The following is an 18,519-nucleotide window of genomic DNA, read 5'->3' as shown; positions in this document are numbered from 1 at the left end:
AGCTTCATTTCGACAAAGTTTCTGGCGAACATGAACAGTTGCTTCAATTATCAAGTCGGATGAGCACATTGCGGGTCTTAATGAAAGGTTTATTCAAACCAAAGAGTTACTCAAACAACTTGAAAAGGAATTGTCATCCACCCAAGCGGAACATGCATATTTTATGTGTGATTTTGCACAAGCTTCCGAGAGTGTTTCTAAATCAGAAGAAGACGTGCAAACTGCTCTGAATGTTTTGAGCCAACACAAGAAGAAGAATGGACAACACAGTGTTGTGGAACGTGCCTTCGAAAGGGCTAAGGCTTCTCTTAATGAATGAATGTACTTTTATTTTGTTATTCATCCGAACATAATGTATTTATGAAATTTCGCTCAGTGATGGATTTATTTGTTATTCGAAATTTCTCAATACAATACATTGATTTGTCTTATTTTAGCCGTACACAATAGATTTACTTGTTATATGAAATTTCTCAATACAATACATTTATTTGTCTTATTTTGGTCGTACACAGTTTATACTCTTGCGGGCCAGGAGTATCCAATGTTTTATCACCTTAGATTTCGGTGAGGTATTTTAGCAGTTTAACCACATACAATACCGTTGGTGGTGTTTGACTTTTGTTTGGCCGTACACAGTTTATACTCTTGCAGGCCAGGAATATCCAATGTTTTAATATCGTTGGTGGGTTTGACTTTTGTTTGGCCGTACACAGTTTATACTCTTGCGGGCCAGGAGTATCCAATGTTTTATCACCTTAGATTTCGGTGAGGTATTTTAGCAGTTTAACCACATACAATACCGTTGGTGGTGTTTGACTTTTGTTTGGCCGTACACAGTTTATACTCTTGCGGGCCAGGAGTATCTAATGTTTTATCACCTTAGATTTCGGTGAGGTATTTTAGCAGTTTAACCACATACAATACCGTTGGTGGGTTTGACTTTTGTTTGGCCGTACACAGTTTATACTCTTGCGGGCCAGGAGTATCTAATATTTTATCACCTTAGATTTCGGTGAGGTATTTTAGCAGTTTAACCACATACAATACCGTTGGTGGTTTTTTTTTTTTTTTTTTTTGCCCTAACTTTTGCCTAGACCGCCCTTTCGGGTTTTCAACCTAGCAGGCTTTCTTAAGGGTAATATCTTTTCAAGAACCTTGCATTAGTTGGGGGAATGATTCTGTCACCATCCATCGTTATCAACAAATAGGCCCCATTAGAATAAACCTTCTCAACCACATAAGGTCCTTCCCATTTGGGCTCAAGCTTTCCTTTGGTTCTTCGTGAGACTACTATGGGTGTTCTAACCATTAGTACCAAGTCTCCCTTTTTAAAGGAGCAAAGCCTCACCCTTTTATTGAACGCATTTGCCATCCTTTGTTGATAGATCTCCAAATTCTGTTGAGCATACAACCTTCTTTCATCTAGGGTCTCGAGCTCAGCCAACCTCACTCTTGCGCTTTCATCTTCCGTTAAGGACTCTTGTATTGCCACTCGCAATGATGGTATTTGAACCTCAAGTGGTAACACTGCTTCTCCTCCAAAGACCAACGAATAAGGGGTTGCTTGAGTAGGAGTTCTGTGCGAAGTCCGATAAGCCCACAAAGCTTCTTGTAACTTCTCATGCCAAGCTTTTTTGTTCTTATCCACCATCTTCTTGAGAATTTTGCACAATGTCTTGTTGAAAGCTTCTGCCAAACCATTGGCAGGTGCATGATATCTTGATGAATGGTTGTTTTTGATTTTGTACTTAGCAAATAACTTGTTCAAAGTATCACTCCTGAACGGCTGTCCATTATCCATGATGATACTTTCTGGAATCCCGAACCTGTAAATGATATGGGTTCGGATGAACTCGGAGACAACTGTGCTTTTTATATCCTTTAAAGCCACGGCCTCTGCCCATTTTGAGAAATAGTCAGTTGCAGCTAGGATGTATCGATATCCTGCTGAAGACGGAGGTATAAAAGGACCAATAATGTCCATGCCCCATGCTGCAAATGGCCAAGAACAAGTTGTTAAATGTAAAGGCTCTGGGGGTTGGTGGAGAAAGTTCCCATGGAATTGACAGACTTGGCATCTCCGAGCATAATTTATGCAATCTGCAATCATAGTCGGCCAATAGTATCCCAACCGTTTTAGCTGCATATGTAATTTAGGACCACTTTGGTGTGCCCCACATACACCTGCATGTATTTCTGCCATTACCTCTTGAATACGCTCCTTGGCTATACACCGCATGAACATTCCATCCAAAGACCTTTTATATAACGTTCCATCTTTCCACAGGACGAATTTGGTAGCCCTGCGTCTCACTTCAATTCTTTTTACTTTATCTTCAGGTAGCCTACCATGTTGGAGGTAAGTTATGAATGGTTCCCGCCAATCCTCCTCGTTTTCTCCTTTCGTGGTGACAACCAAGATTGGAACCAAGTCAGAAACCTCTTTTAAAGGTTGCAACACCCTTCTTTCACCTACTGTGATAGTAATTGTTTTGCTATCTGGTAGGGTGAGTGATGCAGCCAAACTTGCAAGTGAATCAGCTCGAGCATTTGTTCTTCTCTTCACATGGAAAATATGTGTTTTTCTGAATTGCGAAAGCAATTGATCAGCCCTTTCATGATACGGGATGAGACTTGTTTTCTTAACAATGTATTCTCCACGGAGTTGCTTTACCACCAGTTCCGAATCTCCATAAATTGAGAGTTCTTCAATAGGAATTTGTAATGCCAATTCTAATCCAGCAATTACAGCTTCATATTCTGCCTCATTATTGGAGCATCCTTCACTTAAGGCGAAAGAATGGGTGATTATAGCATTGTCTGGAGTCACAAACACAATTCCAATTCTAGCTTTATTGTTTTTAGGATTTTCTTGCTTTTTGCCATCTGGACTCCTTGAAGCTCCATCAAAATACATCTCCCATCCTTTCTGAATTTCTACTTGCATAACCTCTTCATCTGGTAAATCAGTTACTAGAGGTGAGTCATCAGGTATAGGATGTGCTGCCAAAAAATCTGCTAGAGCCTGCCCCTTTACAGCTCTTTGGGGAACATATTCAATTGCGAATTGTTGGAGAATTACAGCCCACTTTGCAATTTTCCCTGAAAGTATGGGCCGTGAAAGTATATATTTCAAGGGGTCTGCTCTTGATATCAACTTAACTTCGTGTTCCAAGACATAGTGCTTTAGTTTTTGCAAGGCGAACACCAAGGCAAGACATGTCTTTTCGATAGGGGAGTAATTGACTTCTGCCCCAACCAAAGTACGACTCAAGTAATACAAGGCATTTTCTTTCCCATGCTCATTATGTTGTGCCAACAGTGCCCCTAACGAACCATCCAAGGCTGTTATATACAACAAAAGTGGTTTCCTTTTTATTGGGCTCATGAGTACTGGAGGCTTTAAAAGATACTCCTTAATACTATTAAAAGCATTTTGGCACTGCTGATCCCATTCAAATGGAACACCCTTTTTCATCAATCTTGAGAATGGCAAACATCGACCAGCCAAGTTAGAAATAAATCTTCTGATATAGGCCAATCTCCCTTGTAGCCCCTTCAATTCCCTTAAATTTCGTGGAGGAGGCATTTCGGCAATGGCTTTAATCTTGGTAGGGTCAATTTCAATCCCTCTGTTTCGAACCACAAACCCAAGAAATTTTCCTGATGAAACTCCGAATGCACATTTTAGTGGGTTCATCTTGAGTTTGTACCTCCTCAAACGTTCGAAGATTTTTCTCAAATCTTCCACATGGTTTTCCTTTTCCTTTGTCTTGACGACAAGATCATCAACATAGCATTCGATGGTGTCATGGAGCATATCACCAAAAATTACAGTCATCGCCCTTTGATACGTGGCCCCAGCATTTTTCAGGCCAAAAGGCATTACCTTATAGCAAAAGACTCCTCTCGGAGTCCTGAACGCAGTCATTTCTTCATCTTCAGGTGCCATTCGAATTTGATTGTATCCAGAGTATCCATCCATAAAAGACAAGGTTTCATACCCAGTAGTTGCATCTACAAGAAGTTCAGTGATGGGCAAAGGAAAGTCATCTTTAGGACAAGCCTCATTGAGATCACGGAAATCAATAAAAACCCTGATTTGACCATTCTTTTTCTTGACTGGCACTATGTTTGCTAGCCAGGTTGGATATTTGACTTCCCTGATGAATCCTGCATTGATAAGCTTGTCGACTTCGGCTTCAATTTGGGCTGTAAGCTCTGGTCGAGTTCGCCTCTGAGGCTGCTTAACTGGCCGTTTCTCAGGGTGAATTGCAAGCTTATGGACTGCAATCTCTGGATTAAAACCGGGCATCTCATTGTAGTTCCATGCAAATATGTCACGATACTCCCTTAAGAAGGAAATATATTGCCAGGCTTCTTCTTCCTTTAAATTTGCACTAATGAAGGTTGGTTTGTTTTCTCCTTCATCACCCAGATTTATTTCACAAAGGTCATCCACGGTAGCTTGGCCTCCTGCTTCAAATTCTATTGGTGCAGGTTGAGCTTCATCTTGGTCAACATCTTCCGACACATCTCGAGTGATAGTCATGTTTACTGGAAATTTTTCCTCATCACCCCGATAGCCTAACCCTTCTGTCCTAGCGGTGATAATACCGCCTTGCTGTATAGCTTGCCTCTGCGAAGGCGTTAATGCAAAGTCAAAGGGTGTCATTGTTTCGGGTATTTTTTCAGGATCTAAACCAACTTTCACCAACATCTGTGTAATTTCTGCACTGAAATTAGGCTTCTCAAAACTCGAGATGTTTTCTTCTGGCACTTGTTCAACTTTCACTTTCTGTTCAACATCTCCAAGTGAGTGAAATATGATGGGTTTCGATCCTTTTCCCTTAGAAGGGACCACAATCTTATTATATTTCTCCACATAGGTACATTCTGTCCTCCTTAATGGCAACGTGAACTCACCCTTGAGATCCAAAATTGGATTTATTGGGGCTAGAGCCTTTGCCCCTAGTTTCCTTTCGGACTTTGGCACATATCGAAAAGTTCTTTTTGTTGAAACTGGAGTAGACTCTAGAACGTCTTTGACATTCGGAGTATCTTCAGACTTTTTCACATCTTTTTCCTTTCTTTGTGAAGTCTTTGTATAGAAGCGAGCATCAGCATAATAGGCCTCTACTTCACCAAATGGATCATTGTCAGCCACAATTATCCCCTCTTTTTTGGGTGAAAGCAACGGGTACTTGATACATTGGTGATAAGTTGATGGCACTGCATGATGATTATGCATCCATGGTCTCCCAAGCAAAGCATTGTAGGAGGTGTCTACATCAATGACCAAGAACTCAGTACTTTCTTCAATATCTCCAAACTTGGTTCGCAATTCAATCTTCCCCATTGGGCGTTGCTCATTCTGATTAAATCCTTGAATGACCAAACGACTTGGGCGAAGTTGTGAAATTCGAACCCCTAACAAATTTAAGGCCCTCCGAGGCAGAAGGTTCACCGCAGATCCTCCATCAACGAGAATTCGAGAAATTTTCACATCATGGATAAGTCCAGTGATAAACAAAGGCCGATTATGGTCTGTCATTTCAGCACACATGTCTTTGTCACCAAAGGTTACCATAGCCATGCATGTAGTTGCCTTCTCTTGATTTCTACTCTCGATTTCTTTGTGGAAATCCTCTGGCTTGGACAGGGCATATATTAGAGACTTTCGAAGCTCTGGAGACATTTTCAGTGCATCATATACACTCAACAATGCTGGAATTTTCTTTAGATGAGCTAGCACATCATATTTCACTTGCTCCTCCTCCAGCAAGACCTGTGAAACTTCTGACGTTTGAGGGTCTTGAGGATTTCGTAATTTCCTCCGGTAGGTCAAGTAAGTCTGGCATACTTCAGCAACCGCCTTTCCGTTGACCTCAACTTCTTTTGGTCCCTCACTTATTTGGACCATGTTAACTGGTCCAGCTGCAGGGTGATCATCATCATCAGTCACTTCTCCATCTTCCTGAAGCTGCATTCTTCTCCCATTTCTTAGATACCGGGAGTCACGCCTATAAAAGCATTGAGAATCTTCAAAACCATTCTTCATGGCCTCCCAACTAGGCACCACGACTCCATCGAGGGAGCAATACCAGTCAAAGGCGATCCCCTCTAAGGAAAGGGGGAATTGTTTTAGGCAAAGTGCTTCATTTTGAGCTGTTTCCCCACACTGTTTCAAAAAACGCCTAATATGTTTTTGAGGATCTCCATAACCCTCATATAGGACAAAATTTGGAAGTTCGTATCCTTCAGGAAATGGTGTTTGCTCTACCCATAAAGGGAACAAATCCCTTGGGCGATAAGTGCCCATCTCTCGAAGGTCAAGGGCAGTTTCAATCTTCTCCTCAATTGTCCCTTCTATGAAATCATATGTTTGAGAAGATGTACCTTCGTCATCCAAATGTTCTGACATCTCAATTTCTATTGGCCATGGTTTATAAAATGTCCTATAAAATCGATCAGCCATGGTGTCCCAATCTGGGATTGAATTAGGTGGCAGGCTGAAGTACCAATCCGCTGCCCATCCTTCCAAAGAAAGAACGAACTGCCGTAGAAGTAACGCCTGGCTTTTTACTGTATTTCCACATTGTGCAAGGAAACGAACCAAATGGCGCCTTGGATAACCTGTCCCATTATATAAAGGAAAACGAGGTACTGCATATCCTCGTGGGAACTGAACCCATTCGACCCAATTAGGGAAAGGGTGTCCAGAAATTTGATTTCTTTCAATACTCAAATTTTGATGGGCTTCAAAACCCTCATCTTTCAAAGAGACTGTTACTTTTACCTGATGTTCTGTTTCCCTTCTAGCTTCAATTTTTGCTTTCTCATCATCACCTGGATTGCGAATGATATGTATTTCTCGCTCTTCAAAATTTACGTCCACAGTGATGACATTACAAGGAAAGTCAAAGTGGTCACTTGATACACTTTCTCCATCGTATGTCCTAGCTGGGGATGTGTGTGGTGAATCATCAGGGGAAAAGTTAAGTTCCCAATCTTCATTAGGATCCTCAACTTGAGATGACTTTGCTTGTTTACTTGAATGCTTCCATACTTCATCATCCGACATACACCTGCCATTCAACTCATCATCCTTGAAATGTAGTCGTTTTTTCGCCTTTTTTACAAGCTCAGAGTCGGACCTACACCCGGTGTCTCTTTGTTCTGTTCCCCTTACATATTCTGGAGTGCTTTGATAGTACATTGGTGGTACTGGCGAATACTCTGGAGAAAAGGCTTCTGGTGTATACTCTGGAGAAACTGGTGTATATTCTGGAGAGGCTGGTGTGTATTCTGGAGAGGCCGGTGTGTATTCTGGAGAAGTTGGTGTATACTCTGGTGAGTCAGGTATACAGATAGGAGATGTAATGCAATCCCCTTCCCTAACTTTTGAACCAATTTCACCCTCATCTTCCTCGCTATCACTCAAAACAATGATGGTTAGGCAAGGGGCCAAAGTAAACTTTTCCTTCCTTCTTTTATCAAAGTATGTCTGCAACTCCACAGATTGAAATTTTGAAGGTAGAAATTCCTCCAATGTAACTGGGACAAGAGGATCTTGCTCTAACTGCTCATCAGGGACCAATTTCTCCCCCTTTTCCTTCTTTGGGTTCTTTTTTCCTTTTCTCTTATTTACTCTGGCTTTTTTTAGTTTCCTAGAAACTTTTGATTTTTTCTTTTTGGAAACTTTTGGCCCTTGTGTTGTTGAATCAACCACACTTCTAACTTTCACTGTGGCATTTTGTTTTTTCTTCATGCTTTTTGACTGATAAACAACCCATTCACCTTCATTATCATTGTCGATAGTGATTGGGTTAGCAGATGCTTTCTCTTGAGGAGGGAGCTCAATGATCTTAGAGTCCAAAAGTTCTTGAATTTTATCTTTCAGAACAAAACACTCTTTTATCGGATGACTAATCAAACGATGGTAGGGGCAATACTTTGGATCATTGGTCTTTCCTACCTCATGTGGTCTTTTCACCTCAGGGAGAGCAATCAACTTTTGCTCCAACAGATCTTCAAATAGGTCTTCGACCAGATCATCCATGAAAGAATATTTTTTCTCCAACCTCTCTTTCATAGTCACCTTTTTAAATTCCTTGGGCTTTTTAGCCCCTACTACAACGGGACCCTTCTTTCTGGTTTCGATTGTAGCTGCAGTCGAGGACTCAACCCTTTCAACGGCCCTAGACCTCCTTCGTTTAGCTAAATGCAGCTCCATATCATGAGCTTTAGTGCATAGATCATTGAATCCTTCAAAAGTTTGAGCCATAAGAGCCGTAGAGAGCTCATGTCGGAAGTTGTTAAGGCACATCCGAATTAACTCTAATTGTGTAAACTTTTGAGGACAAGCAAATGTCAAAGCTCGCCATCTTGCAATGAAATCTGTAACAGACTCATTGTCACGTTGCTTGGTCTCAATCAGTTCTGGTACTCCAACTCGTCTTTGTGTGTTGCAGAACTGTTTAAGGAACTCCTTCACCATGGAATCCCAATTTAGGATTGATCCCTCAGGAAGATTAGCATACCAAGTAAATGCAGAACTTTCAAGCGATTGGACAAATAGCTGCAGGCACAGGGCCTCATTCTGGGCTATTGGCCCGCATCTTGAAAGGAAATGAGCCACATGTTGTCTTGGATCTCCTGTTCCATCAAACATTTTGAAATCTGGTTGGGAAAAACCAGAAGGGAATGGAACAGCATCTACCCATGCTGGGTAAGGTTTTGTAATTATTCGAAAATTCTCATCATCTTTTTCTTTGACTTTCTTTACTTGTCTCCTCACCATATCATCAATCATGGCCATGAGCATTGGATTCATACCACCACTGGTCAGATCAGAGTAACAAGGACCATTGCCCCCTGGGGCTAGTGTACTTTGTATGCCTACAGATGTCCCTACAACAGGTTGTGTCATTTGTTTGGGTGCACTTCCTGGTCCTGTCATTTGGGCCTGCAGCTGTTGCATTTGCTCCAACATAGCAGCCATTTCCCGTTCTTTTCTCTCGAGTTGTTCTTGTAGGGCCACCACTTTTTCCTTGAGACTTTGGTCCTGTTGGACCTGCGAACTTTCACCTTCTTTCTCAACCTCAGTCATCATAACCGCGACTTTGTTGATATCTTTCAATTCATTGTTTCCAATATTTGTTGAAACAAACGAGATAGAATCATCTTGTTCGTATAAAGGATTATCAACCCCCACAACATTACTCATATTTGAAGCATCTGACTGCGATGCTTTGTTTTGAGCCTGACGGGTTATGGACCTTGTCACAGGCCCTTTTCTTATTCCCTCCATAGATAGTTCAACCAAAGTAGAAATATTTCTCAAGGGTTGCTTACCCTCATCCACCTTGGATTTTCCAACAAAGATAGGACTTTCAATTTGTTTTTGGGGTTCATCTTTCGAGAGAGCCCTTTCAATAGCTCCTATAACATTTGTTGCCACTGTTCTTAGTTCCAGTTTTTTTAAAGCTTTATTTCTTCTTCGCCTTTGTCTTTTCGAAACTGGACCGAATGGCATATCAAGTTGAGCCCCTAAGGGCATAGAAGGAACTGTTTGTGCCTTTGCAAATTCCTCATGAATTTTCAAAACAGTCCCTACATTTTTAGAGTGGGTCAATTGATGTTGATTCAAATCCCGTTGGGCCAACGGGTGTTTCTTATTCTGTTGGGCCAACGGGTGTTCCTTATTCTGTCGGACCAACGGGTGTTCCTTATTTGAACCCTGTTGAGCCAACGGGTGTTCTTTTGGCTCCTGAGAGTTGACTGAGATTTGGTTTGACCGATTTTGTGCTCTGAACAGAACTATCGGTTTATAGGCATCAACTGTTTTTTCAACAACAGGGGCCTTTTTTTCATCAACAGAAGTTTGGGTCATTACCCTCCTCCCAATGGCCCTAATGATGGCCATGTTTTCAACAGAAGCTTTCTTCTGGGCAAACTCCACCATTTTAATGGAGTCTTCTACCCTTTTGAGTAGTTGGGCCACAACATTTTTGGTTGCCCCCGTTGAAGCTGCAACAAAAGTCGTAGTTGCAAACTGATTAGCCTCCTTTGCCTGAATTAAAAAGCTCTTCGTTCGGGCTGTGGCCCTCACAATTGCGTACTGCTTTGACGCTTTCACATAATCTTCAGTAATCTTTCTCAAACTTTCAGCTTTCTGGAGAAGTGTGACTTTTTTCGTCACACCAGTTACCTTCGGGACAGCCAAGAGCTTTCGCTCCGGAGCCCCTTGGGTGGCAGGGGAAAGAAGTGCATCTTTCCAGGATTTCGTTGACTCTACCTTTGGGACAGCCAAGAGCATTCGCTCCGGAGCCCCTTGGGTGATGGGTGCTATCTCCAACCTTGGTGATTTCAGAACCACTGGAGTGTAGGCTTGTCTCCCAACAGTTGCTTCAGCATTCCTATAACAAAAGAATACGTCAGTAAGTATCAACTGTATATATATATTATTATTATTTTGTTCTTCAAAAGATGAGAGGAGAAATAAGTCCCACTGGGCGTGCCAGAATTTGTAGACACAAATTTTAAAACATGAAGTGTTTCAACACATTTCAAAATTTTATGTTACAAATGTCCACTGTTTAGTCTTTTTGACTAAACAGTGTTGATTATTTGAATAGCAGGTTCTTATTTCCGATCTGTATTTCAGATCGTTAATTACACATTTTATGCAAAATGAAACCTCTGATTAATGAAGAACAAAATAAACAACAAAAGACAATTTTAAAAAAAGAAAATATTTTATTACGATTATTATGGGTTTTGAACCCTCGAATACAAAATACAGTTTGGGTTTGGAACCCTTTACCTATTCATCGCCATTAGCGTAGGTTCTTGAATTCTCTAGCCTTCTCTTCTTCTTTCTTATAACGATTTGTTTAGCTCTCAACTTCTTTCTCTCTCTCTCTGATCTTTTTCACTTCTGATCTTCCAATCCCCCGTCTTGTGTGATGGTCCTTATATTTATGGAGGGCCATCAGGTGATAGGAATGCTTCATCTTCAATTTGAATTTCAAATTGAATGATATTTGAATTTCAAATTGAATGATAGCGCCATTTAAATTCTGAATAATAGCGCTATCTGATTAATCGTATATCTGATTAACCGGATTGATCTTTGGGGTTTCATCCTGTGTGGTGTCTTTGCTGTAGGCTCTACAGGTGTCATTTGAGCATCTTGAATAACGTCGTTAAGATACGACGTTGTTTTATTTATACACTTCAACGGAGCAAGTTAATCATTTTGGGAAGTGATTGCCTACAACAATCTTATTGTAGGCTCTATGTGTGTCATTGACTGTATTTGAAATTTAAACATAAATTTGGTTTAAAATTTATGTGCCAACATACATATAAACAATAAAAAATTGAAACAGCTAAACTACAAATAGTACTTGCTCCATGAGTAGAGGACTGTCAATAGATCCTTCACCAAGTTGACGTGCTTCATGTTCTCTCTGCTGTGCCATAGCATTGCTTTGAGCTGAATGGAAAAATTCACCAGCCTGAAATGAGGAAATTGAACTCACTTCGTATCCCAGGTTAAAAGATCAAGGGGGATTGAAGAATTGAACATATTTCAACACTGATTGACATAATAAACGCAGAAAGAATAGCTCAACAAATATGTCTATATTAGCCATCCAACCGAATGACTAAAGTAGCAAAAATAGGCATACCTTCTGCAGAACAAGCTTATATTCTAAAAGTTCATTATAAGCACATTGTAACTTCTCACTGTTTGCATTCATTTCCATCAACTCAGCTTCAAGTTCTCCAAGTTTTACCTAGCCACACCCACCAGAAAATTGTTGAGCTGTAAAATATATAAACAAAAAAAGAAAAGAAAAAAGAAGAAGCTATAAAACCAAGTTACCAAAGCTTAACATACCTCCACATCATCCAAATTAATGTTAGTACCACTGGTAGATCTTAATGAGGGCAATAAACCTCCCTTCATAATTTGCTCCTTGAAAAAACGTAGCTTCCGTGCCATTTCACTACATCTTTTGATCTGTTTAAAGAAATTTACACACATCAAAATTATATGGGTTGTAAATGGATTTTTATTTAATGAACAATGTCCAAGCATAATTTCAAGGATTATAGAAAATAATGGAAGCCACATGTAGCTTGTCAAACTAAAAAGACACAAGTACACATGGCCAAAATAAAAGTTTGTATTATAACAGTAAAGGGAGGTGTTGATATAGAGCATTAACAAAGGAAGAACAAATAATGATTTTACATTGTTATTCTACAAAAGGCTCAAAATATAATTGAGACGCACATAATGAATCAAAAGTATCATGCCACCTGGAAACCAAATGAAATTAAAACTAGCCCAGACAAAACCAACTGAGTGTGCATGGTCTTACAACAAAACAAATACATGAGAGCATGCATGTGCATGAAAGCGTCATGGCAAAAGTAAAGTGGTAGACAACTGCCTCCTTGACCATAAGCACTTTTTGGAATGTCAAGTAAGCGCTTGCGTGACCTAATATACTAGAGTAATATACTCAAGATTTTTCATTTTGCACAAGTGTATAATGAAAAACAAAAAGAATTATTGTTGATGTTTCAACCTTGTACAAGGAAAAAAGCATTTAATACGCTGTAGATGGAAAGGTTTTGCCATTAACATAAAGACATACTTTGGCACTTCAAAGAGAATTCCCAAAAGCTAGTTTTCTTCTCCATTACAAGCTTTTAGTAGAGTACATGTCATCCTGCAAGGACACTTCTATGAAAGCTTGAATTTACATCACAAGGACACTTCTATAAAGAAGCCATGACCACACCAAATGACATTCAGAACATTTGCTGGACATGCCCGAGCAAGATATCTTATTAAATTGTTTTTGTATGTATTAAAAATTATATACATATTATTTATCAAAAATAAAAAATAAAAAATTATATACATGATATTACAACTCCTTTTAAATGAAATCATATATTAATGACCAAAATCATAAAATAGTAGCGTTACACGATGCCTTAGAGAAAATTGGGCCCCTTAACTTTAAGGCTATGCCATCCTAAGGTTATAATTGCTTCCTCACTATATTTGTCGTTTTATGGTTCTGTCGCCCCAGAATATATGTGCCGTGTTGAATCCACATTCTATAGGTTCTGAGCCATTCACTGTGGTTCTGAACATACTCCATTAATAAGCTCTGAAGATGTTCATTTTGCTTCCCACTATCTTAAGATTACATAACACATCAAGATACATAAACATACTCATACTGTTGCCAGACCATTTCTTTAGTGAATAGCAACTAACCAATCAACAAACAGAGATTTTATCTCTTAGTGATAAACAAGCTGATAGATCTACAAAGTCAACATGGATACTGTACAAAAATCAAACCTATGGACCTGGAAGAGCCGAAACCAGTTCTAGGGGCCACCACTTAACAGGTTTTAAAACTTCGAGTGTTTGGACAAAGCATTTCAAAAGTGCAGGCACACCTTTGTCTGAGGAAGGGGAAAAAAAAGAAAAAAAACACACACACACACACACACAACAACAACAACAGATAACTTAATGGAATTGGGCATGATCTGGTCCTCTTTTCAGATCACCCAAACAATCCCTACGTTAATGTGTAAAGCCACAAAAGCAGAGATTTACATAATGATGTACCTCAGTCCAACAATAATAAGGATGGAACCAAAATGTACCTGAGTAGCATATGTCCGCTGGAATGGGCTCTTTTCAGCATTAAGCTGGGGAACATAAGACACAGCAAAGATATTAACATCAAGGTTTGAAAGAAGAAAATGTTGACGTTCAAGAACAATTCAAAGATTCAGACATTAGATTATCATCAACTAAGGTATACATCCATAATTTGTCATTCAAAACCATCTAAAACATGCTCATCTTATAGCCATAGTAAGCAAATGATGAGAACTTCTACAAAGTGAAACCATTCGTAATACAGTTCTTCACCAATTATTATAAATTAAGAAGTAACAACTGCAAGTACAAAGAAAAGATGAAGGCTAAAAAACAACTTGAGAATTTGGTTCACACAGCCTGTACATGCCATAGCATTCATGAAAATTCACATAAAATCTAGCACAATACAAGTCAACATGCTGGTGCGAGATGCAACGATTGCAACTCATGGACTGAATCTTTTGCACTGCACACATCTCCCCATATATCCAAACTTTTTTCACATTTTTCAGACAAACATTCATGAACAAAATCATTGAATAGTCATCGAAGCTGCAGCATTTGTCAACCAAAGCACTACGGCCATCATCATGGCCCTATTAATATTTTTAAGAGCATCTCCAATTCTTCATCAAATTCAAATTTTATGAAAAACAAAAGGGGCTAAAAGTGTGATCCAACCATTTCATCAGATCTGTATCAAATCAAGTAAGAGGCCTTTTTTTTACTAAATCAAAGATGAACCAAATCCTTAACCAAATTTCCAACAGTCTTATTTTTACTCAAATTTGATGAAATTTTAAGAATTAAAGATGGTTCATTCACAAAAACATAAAATAAAATAAACAAAATTGGTTAAAACAAGTTTCAAGGACAAGTTTGGAATCTTTCAAAAAAAGGTTTGATGAAGAAGAAAAAAAAAAAAAAACAGAGAGTAAGGAATTTTTACTCGGATTAGATGAGTAAGAAGAGCAAGGATTGGAGAAAAAAATGTCATTTTCGTTACCAAAATTATATATATATATATACTCCAGAAAAAAAATTGAAAACAAACAAAAGAAAAAGAAGTAAAAATCAAAAAACAAAATGTGCCAATAAAAAATTAGGATAGAACAAGAATTCAGTGGAGAATCAATTTATGTACCAACCAAAAACCTCCAATCTATCATAAAAAAATTAAAAAAATAAAATAAAATTGAAAAAGTCTAGAAATAAAGATAAATTCAAGCAACAGGCTAACAAAGATCAGACGCACATATATATAGATAGAACTTACGTCTTTGAATTGGAAGAGGCCAAGGTCTCCGAGATAGGAAATGGTTCGGTGAGACGATTCAATAGGGATGATAAGCTGAGCCAACTGCATTGGCTCCGACCGGAACAGATCCATTGCCGGAAAACATCCTCCATTCTCTCCCATCTTCTTCAACGATAATGATTATCACAACAATTACGATTACAATTACAATGAATGTGAACGTGTTTTTGCATAGATTGGTTGATTCATATATACATATCGCGCAATGCTTTGATTTGATTTGATCACTGCAATGTGATGAAGCCGGAGAGAATTAATCGGAGGAAGACGACGGTGCGAGCGAATCTGAGGTGGTGAGAGGACAATGAGAGAGGTTTGTTTTAGTTGGGGGGCCCTCTCAGGATTTGATTTTGGGGATGTACGGGTGAGTGATCTTTCGCTGCGTTTTCGTAATGGTTCGTCGTGTTGTCCTCTTTACGCAAGCCTACTGCGATCGCCTACCAAACTCTCCCCGTTGCTTGTTAAAGTTGCGTTTGCTAAAATTCTTGTTTGGGATTTATTTTTAAAAACGTTTGGTTATTTTAATATCAACAATGATAGAAATCATTAAAAAAATCTCATCATTATTATCAGAAAAAAAAAAATCTCATTATTAATAGTTTTAATGGGTTGAAAAATGTAAAAAATAAAAGAAAAAAAAGAAAAACATAAGAATTAACCATCACATCAAAAGAAGAGCCAACTCATTAGTGCTCCCTAGTGCTTCCTTTTGGGCATGTTTGATTGGAAGGATTAAAGCATGGGATTAGGATTATTAATCCGTGGGCCCAATCATCCTATGTTTGTTTTGACATTTTGATTTAGGACTATTAATCCAATGTATAATTAATCCAACAAATTTGTAGGATTATTAGTAATGGGGTAGGGGTGGGATAGTTAATACCACACTAATTTAATAGGATTATTAATACCTCACTATTAGTATTGTGAATCAAACATGACCTTTTAGTGCTCTCAAGCATTAATCTTTTAATATTTTAGAAGATAGAAATATAATTATCATGTGTCAATAATGATTTTGAAAAATTCTATGGGCTAAAAAAAATATGTTCGCTATTTTGACACTTCAAAATATAGATATGTAATTGTCGCGTGTAAGCAAAGATCTGAAAAGTTTTTACAGGATTTATAAGTCTATTTACTAATTAGGTGATTGTGATTAGGATTTTTCAACTTCAATAAAGAGAACTTTACTGATTGTGTTTTAGTAAGAACCAATGCAATATAACTTAAATTCGAAATAAAATATGAGGGAGAGATTGGACAGAAAGTGTAATTGATTAGTTGAATAATACAATTACAAAATGTTACCTTTAGTAATGGTAATTTCGAATGTTGGATTCTGGATATATAAGAGAATTTTAATCTATTTCTATAAAAAGTTAAGTGCAGTGTTGAAATTTAAAGATAAATAAAATGAAAAAGACGTAAGGTCTGGATTTGTTTGAAGGCCTTCTTTTATCTTTGCTTTCCTCTATTTATACTTTTTTCTTGGCCTTTGAAGCAGTTGAGCTGCTTTTCCTCACCATGACCTCCTTCCTTGTAGCTATTTCTTAGGGTCACTTCTTCTCTTTGGGTGTGTATAACCGCTGATAACTGCTATTTTGGTAACTTTCTTCCCTTGTGCTTTTCACGTGTTGAATAATTGTATTTTAGTTGCTAGAACTCACATCTGTTGCTCGTATGAGTTGCTTTAAAAGTGAGATTCTTTAATGGCTTGCATGCTTGAATATTTACCCTTAGGCCATGTTTGTTTGGGCGGACTGGATTAGCATTCACATGACTAATAGTCCTAAGATTACGAATCCGTTGGATTATGTATCCTATCTTAACTAATAGTCAAGTTTAAAATAATTAGTGCGTACTTCAATTGTTTAACCAAATATCGGATTAATAATTTTATTGGACTATTAGTCCAATCCCAAGCTCATGTCCACCCAAACAAACATGACCTTACTTGACATATATCACTTTCTAACTGGATGATTTAATTATGATGCCAACAGTCTCGCATAGCTGTGAGACTTACATGGTGTTGATCTTACACGTCGTTTGGTAGAAATTTAGAGTAATTACCAACTAGTTTCATTAAGTAATCTTAAATACCATTAAATCCTATTGACTTTTTTGCAAATCATCTACCATCTATTAAATGGGATTTGAGTTAAGAAAATTGTATCCACACCGCAACTGATGAATAGATGTGGATTGAGTTAGCGGATTGAGCCTTATTGTTTTGGACTTATTTTCCTAATTATTTTCTTTACTTCGTCTTTTCGAAGAGAGAGATATCAATTCGAGGAGAGTAAGCTTCTGTTTTTTTAAAAAGTGAAAAGCATTTTACGTTTAATTGCATAAATAATATGTACATATATTTTGTGCAGTCTTATCAGGTTGAAACTTGTATGTCTACGATCTGATCGGAACTTAACTTTTTTGAATTTGTTAGACCCACCCATTTTATTGAAATCGCACATTTGAGATCGGCCTAGGTGAGTTGTTGAATGTTTATCTAGCCCTGAAACAAATATTTGCTCTATCTTCGAATTCACGGAAAACCCTTCATACGTGAAAAGTTTAAGCAAGAACTCATGCAGATTTAGCCCAACCAAGAATATGTATATATTTATTTTAAATTTGTTTCCAAATACTGCCTACTTAAGCTAATTTTGCACACAAAGAAAATGCTACATGTTATAATTTTTATGCGTTTGTTTTTTGGTCACATCTTAATTTTTTTTTTTTATCGGGAAGAAAAGTTTCATTACAAAATCAATTAAAAAAAAAATCTGATCAATCTAGTACAACGGTATCACCAAATTTCAAAGAGAGATAAAAATCTTTATAGAAGGAAGAATCCAAACCTCTATATAGAAGGAGAAAAGGCCCTTACAAGGGAGGGAAATAAACCTCCACACAAAAAGATTACGGCTTTAACAAACTAAAAATTAAAAACATAAAATAGAAGTGGAAAAAGAAAAAAAAAAAAGAAAAAAGATCTAAGTCAATACCAAACTCATCTAAAACTCTATAGCTCTGCAACCTAAAACTTGGAATCTAAAGACTCCACATCCGTTGGTCAAGATAGAGTATTGAGGTTAAAGTGGTCGCTTAGCATGAAACAAACGCGTTATTCAGTATGACTTTCGTACTGTGAAAAGATGTGAAACTAGATCATAAAAGTTTTGGGCTCGAGGGTGGAAAAAGGTAAGGCGGTGATGGCCAAATTGGTGAGGCAAACATCATATCTGAAGGAGGATTGGAAATAGGAAGAGGAGAGGAAGATCGGAGAAGCGGGGAAACCACCACTATTTGTCTCCTTCTCCATTGGAGGAAAATCTAAAGAGAAAAGAAAGGGAATTTGAGCTTCTCTTGGTCAGATCTTAATTACATAAGTGATTATATTAGATTTTCATTTAAAACATATTTGTTACTCTCATGGATGGGGTAATATAAGATGGTATAAAAAATATTAGGATAAATT

General features: G+C 38.1%; 1 protein-coding gene across 2 annotated transcripts in view; it reads right to left on the bottom strand.

The window, feature by feature from the left end:
• LOC145792612 (V-type proton ATPase subunit a3-like) overlaps positions 1–15,526 on the bottom strand; it is a 34,498-nt gene extending 18,972 nt beyond the window's left edge. The window contains exons 1-6 of one of the 2 annotated variants that reach the window (XM_082873611.1): positions 14,994–15,075; positions 13,717–13,761; positions 12,681–12,755; positions 11,915–12,037; positions 11,703–11,810; positions 11,418–11,528 (exon numbers count right to left, since the gene is read on the bottom strand). In XM_082873611.1, coding sequence (XP_082729737.1) covers positions 11,418–11,528; positions 11,703–11,810; positions 11,915–12,019 — 324 coding nt within the window. In that variant the 5' untranslated portion in view covers positions 12,020–12,037; positions 12,681–12,755; positions 13,717–13,761; positions 14,994–15,075. Of the gene's footprint in view, positions 1–11,417; positions 11,529–11,702; positions 11,811–11,914; positions 12,038–12,680; positions 12,756–13,716; positions 13,762–14,993 lie in introns of both variants that reach the window. The other variant, XM_082873610.1, reaches the window with a different exon arrangement.
• Between the last annotated feature and the right edge of the window lie 2,993 nt (positions 15,527–18,519).

The sequence above is a fragment of the Camellia sinensis genome, chromosome 6, assembly GCF_055761805.1.
Source record: "Camellia sinensis isolate YWXY chromosome 6, ASM5576180v1, whole genome shotgun sequence".
Lineage (NCBI taxonomy): Eukaryota > Viridiplantae > Streptophyta > Magnoliopsida > Ericales > Theaceae > Camellia > Camellia sinensis.
This window is presented reverse-complemented; position numbering and strand designations above follow the sequence as displayed.